The sequence below is a fragment of the Myotis lucifugus genome, unplaced genomic scaffold, assembly GCF_000147115.1.
Source record: "Myotis lucifugus unplaced genomic scaffold, Myoluc2.0 scaffold_16, whole genome shotgun sequence".
Taxonomy (NCBI): Eukaryota; Metazoa; Chordata; class Mammalia; order Chiroptera; family Vespertilionidae; genus Myotis; species Myotis lucifugus.
Window position 1 is genome coordinate 6,603,993 of NW_005871064.1, and position 26,233 is coordinate 6,630,225.

At 36.9% G+C, this 26,233-nt stretch overlaps 1 protein-coding gene across 3 annotated transcripts in view; it reads right to left on the reverse strand.

Moving 5' to 3' along the window:
* The window catches only part of PIK3C3 (phosphatidylinositol 3-kinase catalytic subunit type 3), a 72,724-nt gene that overhangs the window by 18,648 nt on the left and 27,843 nt on the right, over nucleotides 1-26,233 (reverse strand). For all 3 annotated transcript variants that reach the window (XR_002828321.1, XM_006085149.3, XM_014452561.2), the window contains 11 exons: nucleotides 25,619-25,711; nucleotides 19,196-19,381; nucleotides 16,811-16,965; nucleotides 15,190-15,280; nucleotides 13,883-13,950; nucleotides 10,738-10,843; nucleotides 9,012-9,128; nucleotides 5,553-5,684; nucleotides 4,202-4,330; nucleotides 3,478-3,547; nucleotides 1,492-1,556 (listed from right to left, as the gene is read on the reverse strand). Coding sequence is in view for 2 of the 3 variants with exons in the window: in XM_006085149.3 (XP_006085211.1) it covers nucleotides 1,492-1,556; nucleotides 3,478-3,547; nucleotides 4,202-4,330; nucleotides 5,553-5,684; nucleotides 9,012-9,128; nucleotides 10,738-10,843; nucleotides 13,883-13,950; nucleotides 15,190-15,280; nucleotides 16,811-16,965; nucleotides 19,196-19,381; nucleotides 25,619-25,711 (1,212 nt within the window). In the remaining variant the exon portion in view is untranslated. The remainder of the gene's footprint in view (nucleotides 1-1,491; nucleotides 1,557-3,477; nucleotides 3,548-4,201; nucleotides 4,331-5,552; nucleotides 5,685-9,011; nucleotides 9,129-10,737; nucleotides 10,844-13,882; nucleotides 13,951-15,189; nucleotides 15,281-16,810; nucleotides 16,966-19,195; nucleotides 19,382-25,618; nucleotides 25,712-26,233) is intronic.

Genomic DNA, 26,233 nt, shown 5'->3' on the forward strand with positions numbered 1-26,233 from the left:
AACACACGTATATGCTTAAAGAAAGAACAATAAATTACTGCAGTATCGCCATCCTTAACATATCACTTGTTTCATCTTTCTTCTGAAAGTAAATATGAGGGCTGTGGGGGTTTTTTATATCACACATTCTCGTGAAAATGAACATGAGTTGTTGTTTTTAATTACAGTAAACACTTGTTATCCAGGGGTTCCACATACATAGATTCAACCAGCCGCAGACCAAAAACATTTGGGGGGAAAAATGTTACCTGTTGCAAAACCTGAGGCTTGAAGGGTATGTTAGGTGGTTCCCAGACCTCCGATAGGTTTGATTTGGTAGATGGAGTCACAGACTCAACATATAGTTGTAGCACAAATAAGATTTATTATAGCAATAAGCACCCTCTGCCTAGCAACTATCAAAATTTTAAAAGGAAAGCAGGTTGATTGCTATAAATTATATTATTTTATACAGCATAGGCACAGCAAACCACCCTTATCAGTTATGGAACAGAGGGAACACACTGAAAGCCAAATTTCCTGATACAAGCCAAGGGCTGCCTGTGCAATCCATCAGGCCTTCTAAAGAAATAGCCTTGGCCTGCACAAAGGGTTAATCAGTCACTCAATGTTCATAGCGAAAAAGCAGCAGAGACAAATTTCAACCCCAGGCAGTTTGATGTTCTGACCCTGAGCTTTTAACCACTGTACATAACTGTACCCCAAACATAAGAACAGAGTAACCACTTGCTCTGCCAAGAAATCAGAGTAATGCTTTCCTGCAAATCTAAACTCCATACTGAATTAGGGACACTCTAAATCTAAAAAGACAAGAACACACTGTAGCAAATGTCCTCTATCAAGCCCCTGTTGTATTATCTTTCATCTCAGGCGTATCGATTATTCTGTGAGAATATCATTCATTTTTCTTACATAGAGAAAAGGAAAAATTATATTTAAAAGTTAACAAAAATAAACAATTAAGATATAATAAGAACAAATCCATATATTTAAAATGTAAAAATTCCCAAAATACACATGGCTTAGTCCTAGGATCTACTTGCCTTTTCTTATATTAAAGGAGGCAGAGATGTTGCAAGAGGAGGACAGGGGCCTGAGAAAATAATTGTGCAAAAATGCACAAGCAAGAGTATCACTAGAGCACTAAACAAAAATTCGAGATAATCAAACTGTTCATTAATGGTTAAATGACAATATTTCCACACTTTGAAATGTAGCCATAAACTTAAGGCATTTTTAATTTGTTCACCAATTAATTACTGATCTCCTATTATGTCCTAATTATGTCTCATATTTGAGAACCTATATGTCCTAATATGGAAGAATTTCCAACTGTTAGCATTGTTTACTTCTGAGGAAATGAAAAAATACTTGCAGGAAAAAGGGTGATAAAAGGAGACTTTCATTTTAACTTACATACTTTTATACCTTGAAATTTTTATAACAAGAATATATTCATGAATTCTATAAATCTTTAAATAAGTATCATACCTGAATGCTTCCTTCTGTATCAAGAACTTCAGCAACAGGAACTGACTGGATAAACTGCATGAAGCCTACACAGAAATAAATGCATAGCCCTGAGCAAAGTTATTGATTAAGCAATAAAAATAAAGGTTCTGCTAAGAATAACCTTCATTTGCAAATGTATACACTACATACCTGAATAACTCTAAAAGGTCTGCAAACACTATTTAGATTCATTCTGGCGGTTATCTCAAAGGATAAGGTAACTTTTAAAAAAATAAGCTAATTTAATCTGTATGTTTCTCTAGGCCAATTTCTATAATTGTACACAAGGAACACAAAAATGTAAGAGGCCAAACTTCTTAAATCTGGCATAAAAATTTCTTCTTTCTGTATTCTGTATTTTTTAAACATATCAATTAAAAATTTTCCATTCCACATTTAAAATCACTTTAAGAATCTGAAATTGTGTAATATCAATCACCTAACCTTAAAACTGTATTCTGTTCATTAGCTTTTTATTTAATACTCCATCTTCTACCTTTTAATGGGAATGATAAAAGAAAAGTGTAAATCCTTTAAACTACCAAAAAGAAGAGGGAGGAGATAGTATACAGGAGAACAAGGAGAAAAATCTGGGAACAGCAGGAATATAAAACAACAAATACATTAAAAAAATCAAAGTTGAATGAAGGAAAGAATTTCAGGATCATAAACAATCATGATCTGGTTTTGGAGAGCCTCATATCAGCTATTTGCATGCAAATTAAGAGATTGGATACTCTGTTAGAATATGAAATGTCTCATCCATTACTATATCATAAACACGAAATAGTCTTCATTAATTCACTTAAAATTTGTTATTGTTTCTTTACTATGTAGCAAGAACTTTGCCAGGTAAAACATAGAGCCTTGACCATGCCTTCATAGACCAAGCTTCAAACTTACAAGCTTGCAAGTTTTATTGGGATAAATACTACAGATGGAAGAGTACTATGAAAGAGAATAGTGTACAAGCATGTCAAACTCACAGCCACTGGGCCACATGCCTCTTTTAAATAACACGAGTTTGACATTCTTGCGTAGGAGACCTAAATTACAATAGAGAACAGAAGGCATCTGGCAATTTGAGCCATGTTTTGAAGGATAATGAGTTAACAGGTAAAGCTGTGGAGGAAAGAATGTAAAAGATAATGAACACAGCATATGTGAAAGCCTGAAGGCTGAAAGACCACAGTGCATGGAGAAAAGGGAAGGTGGCCAGTGTGGCGAGAGCCCCAGAAGCAGGGGTGAGAGGCAGAGGACAGGCCTCAGGGGCAGGCGCAGGGGGAATGTCGCTCTGCAGAACTAAGCTGTGGCTTTTGCCTTCATCCCAAGAGCAAGTGAAAGCTAATAAATCAATATAAGCAAGATAGTCAAAGACCATATCTGCATTTTCAATAAGATCATTCTGAGAGGAAAATGAGAAGAAGAATTAAATTATCAAAAAGATTTGGAAGTGGCTTGGGAAGGGCAGGAAACCTGAGAGATAACTTGTTTCTCTGGGTATCTAAAGGTATGCAACTCTAAGAGAAACAAGACTATGGAACAGGCGTTCCTAGGGAATCTTGCTCCAGCTTCCAGAGGATATTCAATGTCAAAAAGCTGTGGATGCTATCAATCCACATAGAAAATTAGGTCATTAGTGGCTTTTATTAGCAGAGCACAGTACAAAGCCACTCTAGTAGTAACTCTGAAATGATGATTCAGGACACAGATTGCCATGTAAGAAATTACTGTGAATTATAACCAGGTTTAAATGCAAAGAAAGGTTTTAATTTTTCTTCCAAATATGATGTTTAATGATTGGAGAGGAAGAGAGGCAAGGAAAGAGGCAGGCAGGACAGCCCAGCTGGTCTTCGGTACTGCAAATGAGTTCTAGTTCTAGCATTTTTAATACCTTTCAATTAAAAAAGGAGAAGTATACTCAATGACATTGAAATAGACCACCACAGTGTAAAATAAACTTACCATGTTTTGTACTGGTGGCTAATACTTTATAGGGTGTTAACTTCAAATCCAGATTTTCTTTCCGCAGTAGCTGTTGGTCAAAAGGTAAAATACATGAACTAAATGTAAGATTGTTATGGAACAGTTTTACAGGCAAGTATTATAGCAGTTTAATAAATAAGAGTCAGGAAGTGAACCTAAACTAAGATTTAACTAAATTCCTTAGTTAATTTAGCTTTCATCATCAAAATAAATTTATTAAGCACTTACTGGATGGTGTGCCAATTTTTTATCTTAATCTAAATCACTGTCAGTTTTCAATGAACAGACTTCCTCCTACTAATTTATACAGGTGTTTTTTTTCTGCTCATAAAGTATTTTAGACTCAGAAAAAAAGAACTAAAAGCAAATATGTTCCTTTAAAATCCTGGGATAGGGATGGGATTTGAAAATGATCTAGTTGACTAAGAGGAAGGAAATTACTAAATCCAACACTGAACCAATTTAGTTGGGAAAAACTTTTTTATAAAAAGAAACACATGCAGTTTCATTTTATCCCCATCTCAAGAGCCATTCTGCAGTGCACAAAACAGCTGAATTTGTTCAAGGTCAAGTGGAGACTGCAGAGCTTTCTGTGTTGTACTTGAAATGTTACAAATATGTCCTGGGTCCATATACAGCATATGTACTAAACCAGTTTTCTAAAATGAAATGATGTTCCCCACCAACATAAGGCTATGTTCACCTTGTCCATGAGTGAAATGATTTGAAGAATAAGTTGATCTTGGCGTAAGTCATCCCCATGCTTAAATATAACTGGATATTTGCCTCCATCTTCTGTCTTAAAGAACAACTGTGCAGGCATAAGGGCACTCTGGAAATAAAAATATTGCTTTCAAATTTGGATATAAGTTAATGTATGAAAATTGACTACACATAGAAGAAAATGCTGACATGTAAGATTTGCCAACAGGTAAACAGGACCTGAGAAACAAGATGGTTGGCAGCAAGAGGCATTAGGGAACGCTGGAGAAAACAGTGAGCTAGCTAATAGCCAGGACTATTGGGCATACGGAGCACAAGCCCTAAACTCGGTCATTAGATTTCATCTAATTAAGTGAAAGATTCTGGAGAAAACGTATAGTTATTCTAGAATAAAAAATAAAGGTATTTGAGATCACCCTTTATTTCATAAAAAAGTAATTTAAGTCTCAAAACTACAAAGCCAGTCACATACCTGCCATTAGAAGCAAGGGATCTTGACTCTATCTGGTGCATTTTAATGCTGTACTGTTTTACCTCATTTACTCCAGTATGTCTCTAACACTACAAATAATCATGGCGAGCACATCTCTTCTTTATCATGCATGGTGCCGGACTCCTGACCCTCTCTAGTTTCAGATTGCCTTAGCAGCTATGCAGAGGAGGTGTTAGTTTTATCTCACAAGTGAGGAGACAGGAGAAAAAATGTGTGCAAGGTCATCCAGCTCATATGGGGCAGAGCCTGGACCCGTGACCATGTCATTACAATGCCCAGCAGATAATGATGCTGCACAGGTCATGATGGGTCCTGTGGCACAACTGGAGAAGACAGCTACCACCAGCTGGCTGTTTTTAACTATCCAAGAGTTGGCTGGTCAAAAGAAAGCCTAGCATGCCCTTCAGGACTAAAGAGAATTACTGGACTACATAAAAATATGAAGGAGAAAGTTAAGCCATAGGAACAGGTTGAGTAATGTTAAAAAGGTTAACTGGGACTCATATCTAACCAAGTGAACCTATGAACTGAATGCATAATATAAGGTTTTCAATTTAACTTTTTAAATAAAAGCTCAAATGGAAAAAAGTAGGTGTGACTCTTAAAAAGTAGTTAAAAAAATTAAAGATTAAAAAACAACCCAGATATATATAAAAATACTTTACACATTTCGTACTTAAGTGCCTACTGGTAATATAAGATCTGAAATCAAAGCACTGCTAAATAAAGGGTACCTTTCCCCCCAGCATTACTAAATCGAATACAGATATTACCTGCAATGTTCTAGCTTTAAAGAACTAGGTTCCAATCATCCATGTTAAAGATCCATCATGATTACCTTGAATAGTGTAGCTGTTTCTGGGATTATTCCTCTAATTTTCACCTGGGGTTCTAGAGGCAATGGGATAAGTTCCACATCTGACAAGTTCATCTTTTCATTATCTCCAAGCAATGCCTGTAGTCTCTCATTCTAGAAGACAGGAAGGATTAATTAGGTTAAACTTTTTTTTTTTTTTTAAATATATTTTATTGATTTTTTACAGAGAGGAAGGGAGAGGGATAGAGAGTTAGAAACATCCATGAGAGAAACATCAATCAGCTGCCTCCTGCACACCCCCCACCGGGGATGTGCCCGCAACCAAGGTACATGCCCTTGGCCGGAATCGAACCTGGGACCCTTGAGTCCGCAAGCCGACGCTCTATCCACTGAGCCAAACCAACCAGGGCAGGTTAAACTTTTTAAAAAAATAGTTTATAAATCATGGTAAAGACATAAAGACTGATTCCATTAACTTTAAAATATCTGCAAAGCACCACAAAAAATATGTGCCAAGTGAGAGCTTCCAGGGGCAGCATGCTCTAACAGGAGCACTCCTTGGATTATGAAGAGCTGGACTTGCACATGGTCAGGGAACACATTTCTCTTGCTCATCTGAGAATCAGGAATATACTCAAGCTAGACTTAAAGATTCCATTTTTGTTTTCAAATGATATTGAAGCCACAAAGAGAAACTAACTTCATTTGAAGCATAATTTTTGCATGACCAATTATCAAGCAAGAATTTCATGATGCTGCTCCTGTGCAAGTTTTGGGTTTAAAAAGTAAACTCAACCCTACCCAACTTGAACCCTACCGTTTATTGTTCATTAACTCTGACTGATCAATCTTCTCCTAAGAAATCATCATTTATTTTCTTCAGCTCACACCCACACTGCATTGAACCAACATTTCACGTCACAGTGAAATAGCTTCATCACTGAGCAACAGCTGTCCTATTTAGACCAAGCCCTTCCATTCCATTTCAAAATAATATCCATTTCTTTGAATGCTGTGAGAGTCATGCACTCTTTGAACAGGCAAGCTTATTCTTTAAGGGGCAACCTGACTTGTCAGTCCCCCCAGCACAGAGCACTTGAACTGTGATGCTACTGAAAGGATGTGTGCCTCAAAGGGAGAGCTCTGAATCAGTAAGACAGAAGTTCAGAAAAATGTTTAAAGGGCCACCAAGACATAAATTAAATTCTTTCCCTTTAGTAAGACCTCAATTTTCCTTTTGAATCGGCAAGTTCAAGTTAAAATCAACTGAAAACTGGTATGAATTTCTACATATCCCCTACAAAAATCAGTAAGTCTACCGAACCAAATGTGCCATCAGACATATCTATGTATTTGAAAACCCAGCGGGTGAACGGTGGAACGACCAGAACAACCAGTCGACCAGTCACTATGACGCGCACTGACCATCAGGGGGCAGGCGCTCAATGCAGGAGCTGCCCCCTAGTGATCAGTGTGCTTCCACAGCGGGAGCAGCTGCTAGCAGGCCCAGGGTGAGCCCGAGTCTCTGCACCTATCAAATACCTGAGACAATCCAGACTCTGGCCTGACCCCACCACCAGCTGATGCAGGCCCTCTAAGGTGTGTTCTAGAAAGAGTGCGGGGAGCTGGCATAGGCGGATGGCAAGAGGGGACATGACTGTGGACTCCCCAGGGAGGCTGTCCTGATGACTGAGGATCCTGGAGTACGGCTGCCCTTAACATCCCCGATGGTGTCACTGACCTGGCATCACACATCAAGAACATTCACTGAGTGACTTTGGGGTGGAAAGCTTTCTGCCAAGTTCCTCCAGGACACAGAACACACATTTACCCAAGACATTACCCTGAAATATCAGCTCACATTAATTGCCTCATTCAGCAGCCACTCAGAGGGCGGGTCCACAGCCACTAGGCTGACCAGGATGAGCAGCGCTCCCACAGTGGGCCAATCCCTGCAGGCCACGCCCCCCACCAGTGCACGAATCCGTGCACCGGGCCTCTAGTACTAATATAAAGTAACGTTAACTAATTTGAATATCTAGTTATACCATCATAAGCAATTTCTAGTTGGTGTGCTTGTAAACAGTAAAATAACCGGAAGCAGATAATAAAAGAAGGGCCAGAAATCCAGCCACTTATTCCTACCTCCACTGCTCTAAGCCCTGGGGTCCAAGCCACCATCATTTCTCATTTTGATTCCTGCAGCAGCCTCCTGCTGCGCCTCTTCTTCAACCTCTGCCTCTTACAGTCTCTTATTAAAAACAACTAGAGTGCTGCTGCTGACAAGAAAGAAGGCTCATGTCACTCTCCTGTTCAAACCTCCAATAGCTTCCACTCTCACTCAATGTTTAAGTTAAAGTCCTTAAAATGGTGTATATAATGTGTTTCCTCTTTATCCTATTTTCTCCATCTTAACTTTGTGAACATTATTCTATGCACAGATCTCTGCTAGCAATTCTCTCTAGACCTGATCCCCTGTCTCTGAACTCTTGACTCAATTTTTCACCTTTCCCTCTCTCCACTTGCATCTCACAAGCCTGGAGAACAACAGGAACATGGATTGTGTTGTTAACATAGTAGAAAGGCCTGCCTACTATGGGATTAGGTGAAGCAGGGGTGGGGAATGCCCAGCCCACGGCTGTATAAAAGCCCTTGAAATCATTTGGTCTGGCTCTACCAAGGCATTAGGGGTCAGTTAATTAAATGTATGACCAAACATAGCAGGCTAATTTTTAAGTTGATAATTTTATATGGCCCACAAAAGATGTTTTAAATATCCAAATGGCCCTTGGTAGTAAGAAGGCTCCCCACCCCTGAGGTAAAGATAAGATATCAAGTGAGTCCTTCATATTACGTAGGCTGTTGATTAGAAAACAGTGATGCATGAAGAACAGATGCCCAACTTCCTCATCAAGCAGAAGCCTCACTGTTGAGAGAAAGATCAATGCACAGGCCATGCATCAGAGTCAAAGCCAGTGCTGTCCGAAACAACTGTTTTGCAACCCTGGCTAAGCCACTCTGGACCTTCACTTTCACAGATGGATTCTAATCTAAATGATCTCTAGAGGCCCTTTCCATGTCAAATGGGTTATATTCTAGGATGCTAAGATTCTAAAATAAGAGCCAATAAAACATTATAGGTAAAATATAGACTCAAAAAATTTGGGTACACATCCCAATGCTAATCCTTGCTGAGGACACTGGACAAATTAACTTAACCTCTCTATTCCTACTTTTCCTTACAGCTGGGAAAATAATAATAGTACATAACTTATAGGGTTGTTGTGAGGATTAAGTCAATATATAAAACTCATAAAATAGAATCCCATACATAATCAGTATGCTTAAGTGTTCCTATTACTAAAATTAAGTAAGTTTTTCATAAAACATATCAACCCAAAAGAAAGTACCAAAACTCAGAATTTTATGACATCGAGATATTATTAGTCATAAATACAAAGCAAGTCCCATAGGTTTTACCTTTTTCTTACGATTTCCGCTTTCACGCTGCACTGCCTTCATTAGATGCACCAGCCGATCTACAAACGTCTGCTGTGCAGCCAGCAAGGAGCGCATAACTCTGACAGACTTGTCACCCTGAAGGTATTCAACGGGAAGGAAAATTAGTTCTATGCAGCATAATGATCAGGGTTTCTTTAATAGCATGGGCGATCTTTATTTATTCTTCTAATAGCTGCAAACTTCAATGCACAGTGTAATTGAAAAAGATTAATTATCTTGAGTCAGAGATGAGAAACCTGCGATCTTAAACAACACCAGATTTTCCACAGTTGAAATATTAAGTGAGTCTTCAGCAAGTACTAGTCAATCAAAAATAGCACGTTTTTTTCCTCACATACAACCATGAAACAAAATAGAATTCATTCACACAAAATGATTTCACTCATTGATTCAATAAATTTCTGGATGCCTATGATGTCTTTAGCAATGTGCTGGGGACATGGTAGCAACAATACTGGTAGAACTAAAAATCTACCAAATAAAGGGTAAAGTTATCAAATAGCAACATTTTATATGCTGGCTTAGTAAAATAAAAGTTATAATAACTAAATGCTATAAAGTCTTAGTGATTCCCAGTTCATAAAATATTAAAAAATACAGTGAATTTTCCAATTACACTGGTAAGGACAGCTGGGAAAATATTATCACCCTCATTTTGAAGATGAAAAGATGTAAGCTCAGAGGAACTGAGATTTCTTCACAGAGTGACAAATGCCATAAGTGATAGAACTGAGATTAGAATAGAGCACCAATTTGCTAATTAATTATTTGGTATTTGCTAATCAGTTTGATGTAGAGACACTGAGCTCTGAGGACTATATAAAAGTTTAGTCTCAAAGAGTTAAATAAGAGGTGATTTAAATATTTAATAAGATGAAAGAAGATAAAGGAGTATTTCTGAAAATCACAGATTGATGTGCTTTCTTTTCATTGCTGTGCACCATATTTTCTCTTTAAATGACCAATGCTAGGCTGTGAGTTTTTAAATTTATTTCAATGGATTATATATGATGTACAGTATGAAAATCATGCATCTATACCCACTTGCTTGTTTCATCAATAGCGAAATTTAGGGGGTTGTCTGCCTCACCTTGGTACAACTGCTGGCTGAACTGTGACACTGCTGTAAGAGTCACAAACACCAAGGGAAAATGGATTTACATACCATCTCTAAAAAATGTTTAAGAAGGAAAATATATGTTATATGGAAAGTTTCTGCAATATGACCACTGCCAAACTTTTTTGGAACATACTTAGTTTTGAAAATAAAAATAGTAAACAGAGGTAGAAATGGAAAAGCAAAGTGTTGGGGTTTTTGGTTCCATGTATAAGTTTTTTCATTGAATCAGGGATCAACAAAATTTCTGTAAAGAGCCAAGGAATAAATTCTTTAGGCCCACTGGGCATACACTTTCCATTCCAACTATTCAACTGCTAAGGTAGTGCAAAACTGGCCATAAAGAGTATGAAAACAAAAAGCATGACTAGGTTCCAATAACATTTCACTTAAGAACACTGAATTTGAATTTCACATAATTTTCCTATATCATAACAAATAATATTCTTCTTTTGACTCTTTTGAACCATTTGAAAATATAAAAACCATTCTCAGCTCAAGGGACATACCAAAACAGGCAACAGGCCAGATCTGGTCCAGATTTGTCACCCTATGTTAAACGGTTACCTTCAACAATGCTTGGCTGAATCGTCTCATCACATTCAAGTACATCTCATGGGTCTTTGGGTCTCTCTGCTGAGTATCTTGATCTTCACATTCCACTATCACATACCTTAAAAATATGTTGTCATTCAGATGATGTGAAATGAATCTCAGGTTCATTTTGTAAATAATTATGCCTTTCCACTAAAAGATTAAATCACATTTGCAAAAATAATAAAATGGAAGTAATGAGGTATTTTATCATCACTCTTTTAAAAGTGGAAATATAAAGGCCAACATATACAACCATCTATAAAAGGTAAATAAATAACTAATTTGCACAATATACTAGATTTTCTAAAAATTTTGGGATCAAAAAAAAAAAAAACGAGCATTTTTTCCTATACTTTCTGAGGTACAGAATTGCTGGGTCATATGAGAGTTCAAGTTTTAATTTCTAAGAAACCTCCACACTGTTTTCTGTAGTCGCTGCACCAATTTACAGGGGTTCCCAACTTTGTAAACACGGCCACATTTATGCACACAGATGCATAAACCAAAAGTTTCAATGGATTATAGATGATATACAGTATGAAAATCATGCATCTGTACCCACTTGCTTGTTTCATCAATAGCGAAATTTAGAGGGGTTGTCTGCTCCACCGTGGTACAATTAGCTGACTGTAGAGCTAAAATCGGAACACAGGACATTGGACTCCTTGGTCAAAATTCTTCCTGTTCTACTCAGCTTACTCCCACATTGTTTTATCTTGAGAAGCCACAAGAAACTTTTCAACCTTGTTAACTAATAGTGTTTTACAAATCTCAAGTCACAGCCACCGTATTTCCTTGTTCTATTTCTGGGAAAGAGTATATTCAGCCATGTAGAAGGTAAATTTCATGAGAGCCGAGAGCTTACCCTTGGCACTTCCATGCCTGGCACCTAATATTCAATATATTATTGTTGAACGAATAAATGACTTATCTCATGGATTTAACCATTATTTCTAAGTTAATAATTCTCAAATAGGTAAATACATTCCTTTTAACACACCTACGGATTAATTTTGATTTCATTATGTGGTCTGCTTTTACTTGCAAACTTGCACTATGCCCATTTTATGCATTCACACTTCAGTCAGGTCAATCCCCTGACTACCCCGTTGTGCTTCTGGTCATGTTGCAGTACTGTCCACAAACACCTTCCCATCTCCACCTTCCCATAGTCTACCCATCCTTCCAACAGAGGGCAACACCCTATCTCTTTCAGGAAGTCTTCGCATGTCCTAACAACTGCTTCCTGTGTGTTTACGCAGCAAACTCATTTACAAATGAGCAATACTGATGACCACCTCTTGCAGGCTCCTTGCTCTCCTAGACCACCAAGTCAACACAATGGCCACAGAGATTTCGTGTGATTGAGGGTATAGACTGGTGCTCAATATAAAGGTCAAGGATCAAACACCTCTCAAAATCATTTAAGCCAAAGTTCTGCTGCACAGAACAGTCCATATAAAATAAAAATAACAGTACCATTTCCAAATATGAAGGGTAGATTTAGACCATGACTAGAAAATGTAGATTTGAATCATTTCTGAATTCTTTGTTCAGAGCAGTAAGCTAGATTTTACAAAGCACTCTAAGGTAGTCCCTTGAAATCTGTCATCTTCAAGTAGAAAGGCAGACAAAACTGTCCCGTTTCCCATTGTAAGATGACATCAGTGGACTACCTGTTTCCTGGCAATTTTGTTTTGTGGGGTAAATAACCTTTATTACCTTGAAAAGTCTTAAAAGTTAGAGAAAAACATGTCAAAGCATCCAAAGTTTACTTTCAATTCCATCATACTGGAATAGCTATAAAAATAAAACTCTGAAACGATTTATAGATCCTGATGCCCAACATTTCACAGATCGGAGACTATAACTTCTCTCTGTGGCTTAAAAGGTTGACACTATTCATTTTAAAAGGATTGTCTGCACAACAATAGGCCCCTAAGGGTTCAGCTAGAGCAGAAATCCCATTTAAATCACTAGAAAGGGAACAAATGAAAAAGGAAATTCAAAATGTTCAAAAGGAAATAGAACAATTAAAATGTATATCTGACCTACTGGACAGTTTTTCTAAACTCAGTCAAAAACAAGACAGTCTTTTGTTTAATTCTATCATGGAAAGGAAAATGCCTCATTGTTCTTAAAAAATAATGAACTTTCAGAATGGAGATCTATTAATTCGTACTGTTTAAGTAAGCATAGTAAATTGAGCAGTAAAAATTAGAGATTATTTCTATAGTTAAAAATATATCAAGTAAGTGGAGAAGTTTTAAATGTTCTCTCAATGTCCAGAGGCTTCAGGCAGGGCTTACCCAGCTGGCTCTTCCCTTTGTTTGCTCTGCAAAACTGGATAAGGTCTCCTTGTCTAGTGTTTAATCCTAGTGTTATTTTTTATTGAACCAAAATATTTCTCTTTGTGGCTTAGTCTTCTTGTCCTTTACACTGTAGGGTTTTGTGACAGATAAAGGGAATCATGCTTCATATTAATTATATCTCAAAAAGTGAATTAGTCTTCCTGTGCCTTAGTTTCTTCCTTTCCTTCAACTCAAGAGACCATAAAATAGAGGTATTTAATACTTGCCCTATTTAACTTCACAGGAACAAATGAGAAAAGGTCACTGAAAATACTTTGTAAATGGCAAAGTGCTAGGTAAATGATCTAATCTTCAGGTTCTACCAAGTTCAATTACATGATGACTTTGCCTCAGTTTCCTCGTCCATAAAATAAGTAACCTCACATTCCCACTTTCCATTTCTGTATGCTTCTGATGTTTTGGTAAATAATGTGAAAATACACACTCCTAAGGGACTATAAAGCATCATACTTAAACTTAGATGCCATAAAAGGCAAGCAGACATCAAACTGAAAAAAAACAAAACAAAAAAACACACTCATTACCTTAACCTGATCTTAGATACTGGAAAGTTAGTGAAAAGAAGAGAAATGGTGGTGCTAACAAGCATTCACGAGCACAGTTGTAAAGGAATACAGCTAGATATAAATACCATACTTAGGCTTTTGATGGTTGCTCACACATTATTTTAAACTGACTTAATGTTTATGATATTGGGAGGGAAGGGGCCTACAGAAAATAAACAGAAAATTATTTTCACATACCAGTATAAGTAATTAGCCAGTGTTGAGTTTTTGCAGGCTCTTGATATCAAAAAGGTGCAGAGATCTTGCTGAAAGAATGAAAAGAAATGTGTGTATATATGTGTGTGTATATATATATATATATATATATATATATATATATATATATATTACCAACTGCTATTAACTGTTTGATATCTAAACACATATTTGTTTTAAACATCAGGGGTGTCAAAGATTCTTCTCAAATTAGAAGTCTTAGGGAGAAATTTAACAATACATACTAGTGCTTCTGCAAATGCACTTCCGAATACACTTTTCAGAGTAGCACCAGCCAAAGAGGCCTGTTTTACCTCAAAAGTCAGTCTACTTATCTAAAAAGATTTAATTTTTCTATGAGTTAAAAAACAGCTTTGTAGTGTATCAACCTTAGTATCAAAGCCACACATTTCTACAGTGTAATCACAAACACCAAAAATTACAGTAATGTTCATAAATATGTTAGCAATAAATATTGAGTTTCTTTAATAAAATACTGAAGCCAGTTTATTTTTACATTGCATATGAATCTATTCATATGCCCAAAGCACCAATAAAAAGCCTCGAATTGAAGATCATCTGGTGCTTTTTGCTGAGAGGAAAAGTCATAAACATGCATCATAAAACAGGTTATTCAATAAAGTTGTAATATTTGGTTTATTAATCAAAATCAATGTTTTAAAAGCCACAATAGGCCCTGGCTGGTGTTTCTCTGTGGTTAGTGTTGGCCTGCAGACTGAAGGGTCTCAGGTTCAATTTGCAGTCAAGGGCACTTACCTGGGTTCCAGGTTCCATCCTGAGACCCAATGGCAGGAGGCAACTGATGTCTCTCTCTCTCTCTCTCTCTCTCTCTTTCTCTCTCTCCCCCCACCCTCTAAAAATCAATGGAAAAAAATACTCAGGTGCTTAAAAAAAAAAAAAAATCCATGTTTCAAAAACCATTCTAGGCCCTGGCTGGTGTGGATAAGTGGTTAGAACATCATCCCATGCATTGAAGGGTCTCAGGTTTGTTTCCTGGTCAGGGCACATACTCAGGTTGTAGGTTCGATCGCCAGTTGGGGCACGGGTATGAGGCAACTGATCGACATTTCTCTCGCACATGGATGTTTCCCTGTCCCTCCTTCCCCTTTTTCCTCTCCTTTCCTCTCTCTCTACTATCAATGAAAAACATATCCTCAGGTGAGGATTAAAATCAATCAATAAATAAAAATTTAAAAAATGAAAACCACTCTACAGTGTTTATCTGGTAGGATCTCTCCTATAGCAAACTTGAGAAGCTCTGCACTCACCTCCAAATTTTCACCATCTGAACCTTCTTTCGTTTTAGATGCAGGGGGAGGGGAAGACACTGGAGGAACAGGACTGGTTATAATTTGGGAGCTGAAAAAATAATAGGAGATATCACTGATATGTAACATATTCTGTTTGGAACAGCAGATACATTTTGTTTTGTTTCTTTAGCATATTCATCTCGATTGTGTCCGGATAATGTGTCGCTTCCTAAGGTGTGTTCTGTGCAACACCAGAGTCACAGTATGCTTTGGGAAAGAGGCCTTGTGGTCAATGAATATAGATAGTAGCTGCTTGGAGATGTGCAAGTCTGCATATTGCTAAATACTATTGTTAAAAAAAAAAGCCCATTTTACTTTAAACAAGCATTCCAACATTTCTCAAACATATTTGGTCACAAAACCACCCCTAACAACTTAATATCTTTTTAAAAATACACAAATTAGTGACCAGCAGACCATGATTTGGGAAATACTGGGTTACAGTGTATATCCTGCCATAAAATCTTAAGCAGACCCTAAGAAAACATTTTAGGTGGCATAAGTAAGGAGGAAGGTAGCATGACTAGAGATAGAAGGCTTCCAATGTATACTGGGATAAAATGTAAGGGGTATCTTCTCTTACAAACAAAAACAAAAATTATCTCTGTTTTTCAGTTCTTCTCCAAATGAAACACAGAAGATAAAAACAGAAGATAAAAACAGTATTAACATAATCATAAAAAATTTCAGAAATATAATCTTGAGCCCATGTGACAATTGAAATATCTGGACTGATTCAGGTAATCTGATTTCCAGAACTCATTCTCAAGACTTTACAAAATAGCTTATTATCACTGGGCCTCAAAGTTCTTGCCCAAAGGTTCCTATTTATTGCAAATTTTAAGATTTGATGAAAAACATAATGGCAAAGTAAAAAGAACATGGACTCTGGAGTCAACACTACCATTTGCAAGTTATGAGCTTTGGGCAATTTACTTAACTTCTAGTAAGTCACTGATATCTAAATTCTGGATATGAGCATCTGCCTCAGTAGATTACTGTAAAAAAGCAATGTATATAGACTACCTCACAGTGTCTGCTACAGAGGTGAGAGTTCTTAATTGTTATTATTGTTACTAGCTGATTTTAATTAAAGTAACATGCTCTTTATTTAGTATAACTAGTAAAATATACAATTTTACAATAAAATATTTGAATTCACTAACATGCCGTCCTTCATTTACTTTAACAGTAAATAGTATCTAACACTTACTGAACATTATGTGTCAGACACTTTTCTAAATGCTTTATGTGTATTAACTCATCCAATGTTTCAACAACCCTTAAAGATCAGTTACTATTGCTATCCTCCCTGCTTTTAAGATGAGAAACGGGGGCCACAGAGAATATGCAACTTACACAATGTACACAGCTAGTAAGTGACAGAGTCAAGATTTTAACTTAGGTAGTTTGACTCCATAGCCTGCAAAAACTGTGAGTGCACATGCCATATTCATTGCTAAAACTTCAAACTTAGTACCAACTAGGATTTTGTACATGTAGGGAAAATGGAAAGAAGACAGTTAGAAAGGAGGGAAACTCTCCGATGTGAAAACCAGTCCTCCCTGGATATCCATACCTATCTATTTCTGCAGAATTTATTCCAGAACTTGATGTACTCTCTGACACTGAACCCTGACCATCCTTCTTGGTAGGTTCTAATCCATTCTTTATATCGTCAAAATTTTCATATTTGAGAGCTTGGACCAGTTGTAATAGGTACATCAATAAATCCTGGAAAATAAAGAAATGAGATAATATTAAAAAAACAAATGCAATATGGTTATAGACATAACTTATTCCTAAATATTATGCTAACAATTCACTTTCTCTACCACTTATCAGCTGTGTTTCCTTTGTCAGATCACTAGGATACCTAATCTTGTGGTGTTTCACTGGGTCTTCATCTATAGATGGACAGATCATACAAGCCTTAGGAATGAGGTATGAGGATTAAATCAATTAATAGAAGAAAGTCACAGACTAGTGCCTGGCACAGAGTAAGTGGCCAGTAAATTCCTTGTTTAAAGTAGTATCCAAAAAGCAAAGCAAACACCAAAAACAAACAAACTTTGCCTCACATAATTTTTTCTCATAACTATCAAGTGACATAAGCAACTATTATCACTTGATAGAAAGGAAAATGAGGTGAGAATAATACAGTATGTAGTGTTTCCAAAGACACACACACATATATATATATAGGCCTATAGAGTCAGAGAAAAGACAAAATTCAGATCTTAATATACATCTAATGAATCAATAGTTTTTTTAGCTGAGTATACATAATTCAGTACTGAAGTAAGGGTCAGAGAAAGGGAAATCATGAGCTAACTTAACCACTATAGTATTTATGCTATATTTTTGAAATTTCAAAAAAAACAAAACAAAAAAACCCTAAAAATTAATCGTTGAACCACACTTAGTAGTTTAGAATGCATGTAATGTTTCTATTATTCTCTACACCTCATAACAAAAATTATAAATGGTCTAGAAAGAGTTCAGTATCTACATGAACACTGATAACTCTAGACACAAACACTTAGCCTCTAAGTTTGAGAAAACAAAAGCCAGACAATCAGAAATAATTATTTACAACTTTTTTATTTAGATATGAACTCACACTGAGGGATTGTGTTGACTATACCATAGAGGCCTTTATCTAAACTTTATGACTCATGTCAAATATAAAGAATTAATGACTTGAGTGAAGTTTCTAATGAATTTAAAAATAAGTATTTTGATATTTCAAATAAATATGTAATAATTTTTTTACTTGCAATACAGTAAAGACAATTAGGAAGGAGAAGATAATATGCCAAATCACAATGCTAAGAACTGCTCTTTAATAGGAGAGTGAATAACATCCTGTCCTGATAAAATTATACAATATCTGAGATTTTCCTCAGGGAAGCCAATGAATGGGAGGGAACAGGGAGGAGAGAGTAAGAGGTGTTATAGATGAAATAAGATTGGCTATGAGTTGGTAATTGTTAAAGATGTGTACTTTAAATGCAAGCACTTACAATACTATTTACTTTAGTGTTTAAACTTTACAATAATTAAATACACACATACAAATATCAACCTTAATAAAGGCTGAGCTTTGCTTCTTGAAATTCATATACCACTATAAATTCAAAATGATTTAATTGTGTTTAATAAAGATCTTTGATAAAGTTCTATGGGATCAGCATTCCTAGATACATACTGAGGTTTGAGCATAAGTACTGCAGGCTGGCATAGACTATTAGGTTATATTTGAGAGCACATTCACCCTATAAAAATTCATAAGTAAAAAATATTGCTGGATTAGTCTACCTTATTAGGAATTATTAAAATTCAAGATGCAGCAACTCTTTGTGTCAACACAGACTGTTCCTCCTTCCCTCGGGGCCTGAGATATAAAAACAGCCAGCATCAAGTTTGCAGGCTTTGCTTTCCAGAGGATTCAAAACCACCTTCAGAAAGTCTACACATACACACAACTGTCAGCAGTGGAAAGTTTAAAGGAGTTTGAAGGAGAATAAGATGACCATGCACCTCTGTTTTAGAGGCCCCAAGGGCTTTGCAAGGCTACAATTAAATGGGGCTTGTTGTATACTGACTAATAGAGGGGATCTGAATTATTCCCTAGCTGGTGCTGCATTAAACCATTTTTCATTAGAATTCCTCTTTCCAGACAGAGCAAAGCAAGCTCTGCTGCCAGGTGAGTGTCCTGGGAGAGATTGTCCTATCATGAAACAGATCAGGAAGTAAATTTTCATTTCACAGAGGAGTCCCTGGAGGAATATTTTAATTTTACTTCTGAAAACATACCCAGTATATCCTCTTCTCCCCTGAAAAAATCTCCTTACCCCTCCTCTCTCTAACACACACACACACACACACACACACACACTCAGCCTATGATCAGGCTCTAGTTTAACATGTACCCAAAGAGGAATAATGAATACTGATGTACCTCATCATCTGCCTGGCGCAGCCGGGCCACAGCATAGCGCCTCACTGTGGGGTTGGTGTAATGGGAGGACAGTAGCTCCAGGGAATCCTCCACGTCCATGGGCTTCCATTTCCCCAGCAGTTCCAGTGCCTGTTTGGCCTCCTGAGGTAGATCCCAATTAACACATTTCAAGAATTTTGTCAAAGCCTAAAATCAGAAAAGATGTTTAAATTAGAAACAACAGCCTATGACCTGGGGCAGGGAAGGTCAAGGGTTATGAAGCAGGTTCCCCTTGGTCCTGATGAAAGAGTGGCAGAGTCAGTGATAGACTCCTTCTGTGAACACTATAGTCATAGATTCAACCCTAGAAACAATGCAGGGCAGGAAAATACAAAAGCATGTTCCCTGTAACTCCACAGATCAAACTACTTTCAGAGCACAATGAATTTTTTCAGTTTTCTTTGACTTTTCTTCACTATGTTATTTTATTTATTTTTAAACGTGTGTGTGTGTGTGTGTGTGTGTGTGTGTGTGTGTGTATATAGATATATATATATAATTGATTTTTAGAGAGAGAGGAAGGGAGAATGATAGAGAGGAAGTCATTCATTGGCTGCCTCCTGCACAGCCCCCGACTGGGGATTGAGCAAACAACCCAGGCATATGCCCTGACCGGGAATTGGACTGGAGACCTTTTTGTTCCTGGGTCAATGCTCAAGCACGGAGCCACACCAGCCGGGCATGCTTTGGTATTTTAAAACACTACAGGCCTCAAGACAAAGTTGAGGCACATCTCATGAACTCTCAAATGCTTCTGAGACGAGCTGACCATTTTACAACATTTACATGTGACATAAAACAGATAATGAATGAGAAATTCTGAAAGCAAAGCAGGGTAGACTCCTCACCACTAACTCACCTTGAACATTTCTCTAGAATCATTGAGTTTCTTAGATACTCACATACATAAGGACTCAAATAAATGATTGTTATGTCTCTCTTCATAGAAACAGACAAATAAAAACTCCACAGAAACAAGTATAAAAATAGATAAACACAGAAGCAGTAGCAAATATTCTATGATTCAGCTAACTGTTTTAGTAGCTTTCTGAAACCTCACTACTTTAGATTGGTAGCATACTGAAGTTTTCACCAGACTGTCAGGTAAGTAAATTACCTTGGAGCATGTCACTCATGGTTGCATACATAATAGATGCTCTTTAAAAAAAGGTGCTTACCTGTCAAAAATTCAACTTTTCCAGGAAGTTTTTGGCAACTTTCAGCTCTTCCTTCAGTAGCTGCCTTAATCCTAGTACTTTCATTTAAATGATGCTCTTCTAACTGCCAAATACTTTTGAGGGCTTTCTTAATTCTACAACTGGAGTCTGCATTCCCCAAGGATAGCTATCTATTTCTCCTGCACCTCCTGCACACCGTTTAGTACAATGTTTCCCCTTCCAATAAGAACACGGACTGCCCTAGGAATCACCCATGCAATTACTTTTCATTTCTAAAATATATTTCTAGGTTGAATGTGGAAACAATGCAATGCTTCTTAAATAACTACAGCAAAAGGCTTTCCATTTCATCGTACATCAGCAATCTTAATAGAAACATGTGGCTATGTGCTTATTATAAGCAAATCTTGCAGCATGCCTATATTCAATTCAATAACTGAAACAATCTAACTCGCACATTCTCAGATTTGTAGACTTATTAGTAAGATTTATAGCGTACACTACTGCCAAGATACATAAGGCACTGTACAAAGATGTCCACAACTTTATAGGGTTAAATATTACAAATATAAACAAGGAGGTAGTAGAATGAAGGAAACAAGAAGAGAAATGATAAAGACAGAAAGCATAAGACTCTGAAGACAGCAATAATAATGATGATACTCCATCTTAAATTCTTAAAGATGCTTTATTGATCTCTGTAAAAGTACAGGATTCAAACGTAATGTGATCCCTAGAGTGCACACACAAGCTTGAGAGCCAGTGTGTTTGGGGTCAAATCCCAACTCTTGGCTCCATCAATTATTAACGGAGTCATTTGGAGCACATTATTTAACTTTTAAGTGACCTTTTTCATTATTAGGTTGTAGTTAAAATTAAGTTATTGAATACAAATGTTTAGGACAATAGCTAATACATAATAAATACTTGATAAATGTTAATATTTTATTATCCAATATTTTAACCCATTTCTGATGTTGAGTCAAACATCAAATGTTAACATTATCACACTTATTACCATGTTTTATATTAATAGCAATAAATATTTTTTTGTGTGAAAAGATGCAATAAATATTTTTGTTAAACTCCCTTTGATCTTAGAATCACCTCACTGGTACCGCCTAGTCTTACAATCATAAGCACAATCACTTTATAGCTGTAAGATACAATACTTATCATACATATTTCTAATTTTAACTCCTACCAACTCAGTTATTAGAAATTTCTACTTGGTTGCTAAAGGAAAACCTATTCCTCTACTCAAGACACTCCTGATACCAAGCATGTGAGTTTTCTATACCATTCAACTCCCTAATTTTCAGAGGAAACCAACTAGGCATTCTACAATTTAATTCAATTTTGACATTAACACCTGGGGCCAGTCTCACATGATTAATTCCCATTTCAGATGCCAAACTTTGGATCCCCAGGTTGCCCAGATTTCTGAATACATTCCTCCAGTTTGATAATTTGCTACACTGGCTCACAGAATTCAGAGAAATACTTGACTTACTACTGTTGGTATATTATAAAGGATACAAATGAATAACCAGATGAAGAGGTACATTGGGCAAGGTCCAGAGGGGTCCCAAGCACAAGAGCTTCTGTCCCCATATAGTCTGAGGTGCCACTCTCCTGTTCATCAACCCAGAAGCTCTATGAATCCCATCACTATAGGTGCTTATGAAGGTTCCATTACATAGGGATGATTTATTAAATCACTGTCCCCTCTCAATCCCCAGGCCCTCTCCCAGAGATCAGGGGACGGAGTTGAAAGTTCCAACCCTCTAATCACAAGGTTGGTTCCTCTGGCAACCAGCCCCAGCTTCCAGGAGCCACCTCATTAGCATAAACGAGTGGTTCTCAACCTTCCTAATGCCACGACCCTTTAATACAGTTCCTCATGTTGTGGTGACCCCCAATTTCACTGTTACAAATTGAACATAATTAAAGCATAGTGATTAATCACAAAAACAATATGTAATTATATGTGTTTTCCGATGGCCTTAGGCGACCTTTGTGAAAGGGTCGTTCGACCCCCAAAGGGGTTGCGACCCACAGGTTGAGAACCGCTGGTATAAACTCAGGTGTGGTTGAAGAGAACTCATTATAAACATGTTTCCTCTCATCACTACCACTATGGAATTCCTGGGTTTTAGAAACTATGCCAGGAACCAAAGACCAAATATATATTCCTTGTTATATTGTAATATCACAGTTGTTTTTCTAATAAATTCAATTAAGAATCACTTCTTAAATGCTATGGACCACAGATTTTAAAATATTTCATAAATTTAACTGGTTTTGTTGGACAAGCTGTTATAAACTTTCTAAGTGCAACATCAAGTCTAGGCTAGACGGCTTTCATTGGCAGTAATGAAGACTGCGTGCCAGCAAGCCCTGACGGTCACATAGACAAAAATAGGTGGAAAGACCAAATTTAACAACAACAAAAATAAGTATAACTTTGTAAGAACAAATTTCCACCAATTTGTTTTCTGGGCACTGAAATCTCCTCCAGAAAATCTTTTTAGCCTCAGGAACCAAATGCCAAATAATCTAACGCACTCTTCCTGGGAAATTGACCTTCTTTTTGTAGATAAATTAAGGGACAAGGGTACAGGAGTATCTGTTTCCTACAAAACCCATTTTAAATGATTACAAAGATACAAATGTGTCTGTGTGAATATGTTCTCTGGTCACTTCAAGGCCAATATATTGAAAAGTGCTTCCCAAACATTGGAAAATATCATCCACTCGGCCTAGTGATCATAAGAATCCTATAATACGTCCTGAGAATTGAAGTTTCATCACCCACACTTCGAAAACTTAAAATCAACTGGTTAAATGAAACTTGTCATACACTTTATATCACTTGAGCATTTTATTTCCTTTGCACCTATCTAGAAGTAATTGAATTTCAGTGGGAAGTGACTACTTTTTAAACAAACAATTTTTCTTGCAAGCCTTTCTATCTGAAGCAGTTTTGCTCTGTAAATCTATTCTATGCTTCTTGAGCCTATACATTCTAACAGTTTAATTCAATATCTTGCTGTGTATTTTACACAACACTGTGCTGCATTCAAAATACAATTTCTGTGACCAACATTATTCTTCATTTAACAGAGTATCATATCCTAACTCAATTTTTTTTTTAAACACAAAATAAGAAATCTGTGATTCTATTGAGGAATATTTCCTTTCTTGTGGTGATGAAGAGAATAACACTCAAAGCTAGAGTAAATTTTAAAATTCTTCTCTCATTCTTGTTATGGATATAAGGAGAATGAAGATGCTCAACTACAAAGAATTTCCAAAGGCCTCAATAAAAGATAAAGATTCAAAGCTGAAGAGTTAAGATGAGTTGCAGCTGGATTTTTATCTTTATTTTGAAATCAAGAAAATACAATTGCTTCAGAAAAACAAGTTAAAGCAGGTAAGGACCATCTCATGAGATTATAAAATATACTAGAGACCTGGTGCATGAAACTCGTGCACAAGTAGGTCCTTAGGCCTGGCTGGCGATCAGGGCTGATCAGGTTCCCTGCCTCCCGGCCTCCCCCTTCCCTTGCTCCCTCAGCGCCCTGCCACTGTAGCTGGTCGCCCGCCATGTTCCATGCCGCCCCCTGGTGGTCAGCATACGTCATAGCGAGCAATCGAATTCCCGGTCGAACTCCCAAGGGGACAATTTGCATATTAGCCTTTTATTATATAGGAGGATTTATTCATTCTCACAGAACTTTAGAACAGTTTTCTGACCAATATTACTTTTCCTTTTGTTTCTCTATTCTGCCCCCAATGCATTTCATAATTTCTGCTGAGGCATGTGCATGATGCTGGAACTAGAGAGGATCTCTATAACCCTCTATTTTGTCTTCACTGATGACTTTCTATTCTAACTCATAAATGTGAGCACATCAAGGAGCGGCATTGAAAATCTTTGTGTTGCACAGGTTCCTTAATCTAAGACTCAAGTTTCCTCACCTGTAGAATAGTGACAATAATACCTAAATTGGCCCAGCTGGTGAGGCTCAGTGTTTGAGCATTGAAACCTGAACCAAGAGGTCACAGTTTGATTCCTGGTCAGGGCACATGCCCAGGTTGCAGACTTGATCCCCCAGTAGGGGGCATGCAGGAGGCAGCTGATAGATGATTCTCTCTCATCACTGACGTTTCTATCCCTCTCTTTCTCTCTCCCTGCCTCTCTGAAATCAATAAAAACATATTATCATTAACACTAATACCTAAATTGTGGGGTTTTTATGGGGCATAAAAGATCTTTGGCATAAAAGGCTGTTTAATAGATACTGGCTACTATTATCATATTTTAAGAGTTATTGAATCAATGTTCTAAGAATTTGCAGACTATTTTAAGAACTGGAAGAGACTTAAAGTTCACTGTCATTTAATCAATCATATTATATCTGAGGAAATTAATGTTTAGGTAGGTAAAATAATCTGCCTGCAGTAAAAAGCTTATTAGTGGCAACACTGAGAGTCAAAACCAAGTCTGCAGATGCAGGTCTAGTGCTGACTTCATCATAATTTCCTCTCCCCAGAGACTTTATCTGGTCTATGGCTTCATTATGAAAAGCAAATGTCTAGTTCTGACCGAGCCTCTATCCTGCACTCCAAGCTGGTTGTCACTCTACCAACTCAATTTACACATTTCAAATTACATTTCTCATACTCTCTCTAGCCATATGTCCTCCAGAATTCTACAGTTCCTTTAGTGATGTAAATATTTTGCTAGCCAACCCAGGCTCAAAGAAGTGAGAAGAAAAGAGGCAAATCAACATGTACTCTGCACCTACTATTCACCAGGTACTTGGACAGGTTATTCACCTGCAATATTTGACCTGCTAAGGAACATTTCATCATTGAAAAATGAGGAAACCAAGCTTCCAAAGCAATTTGCCTCATCTTACCTACTAATAATAAGTTGCAGCACCAGAAACAAAACTCATGCCTCTGACCCAACCCATTCAGTCGCTATCAATGCATCAACAAATGGGTACATGTGTCTTTGTGTGTCTACCTCTACATTTTTTTAAAAATGGATTATCACATACTAGTATATTGTTCTGCAACTTTTTAATAAATTTGACAAGAACTCTTTATTTCTATGGCAGTTATGCCTCACCTCATTCATAAGCAACAAACATTGTAGATACATTTGATATATGAAAACATTCAAGAAACTTACTTTTTCTTGGTTAGTAAGATAACATCTAAATTTCCAAACAAGATCTTGTTCTTCATATGTGAGTTGCTTGGTTGGTGGATAACTCACAATAATCTACAACAAAGAAAAAAAGAACTACTTTTATCAAATATATTCTTCCTCTATATATTCCCATTTAAAAATTTTCATTTACTTAAAATATTTCTATTATAGAACTACTGTGGAAGCATAGAGAATGTGCATGCAGCCAAGTAAGACTTAAATTTACTGTCCTTATCAGTCCAAAAAGGATATTACTAAAGGGGAGAAAAAGATAAGATGAAAAAGTCATACTTCATATAAAGTATATAACGACAGACCTAATTTAATTAAACCAAACCAAACCAAACAAAATAACTAAAGACTCCCCCTTAAATGGGAAAAATCCAAACAAATCTTTCTCTTATCCAGTCACCATGCACTACCATGCATGTGTGCACACCAAGGCCTCTCTTGGGCAATGCAGCTTAGGGCCATAGCGCCAGCTGTAAGAGTGCTATTGTGTGAAAGTATATGCTATTTGTAGCTCTATCTCCAGGACGGATATATTTACTGAAAGCCCCCAAATAATAATAAAACTACCAAAATTTGAAATAA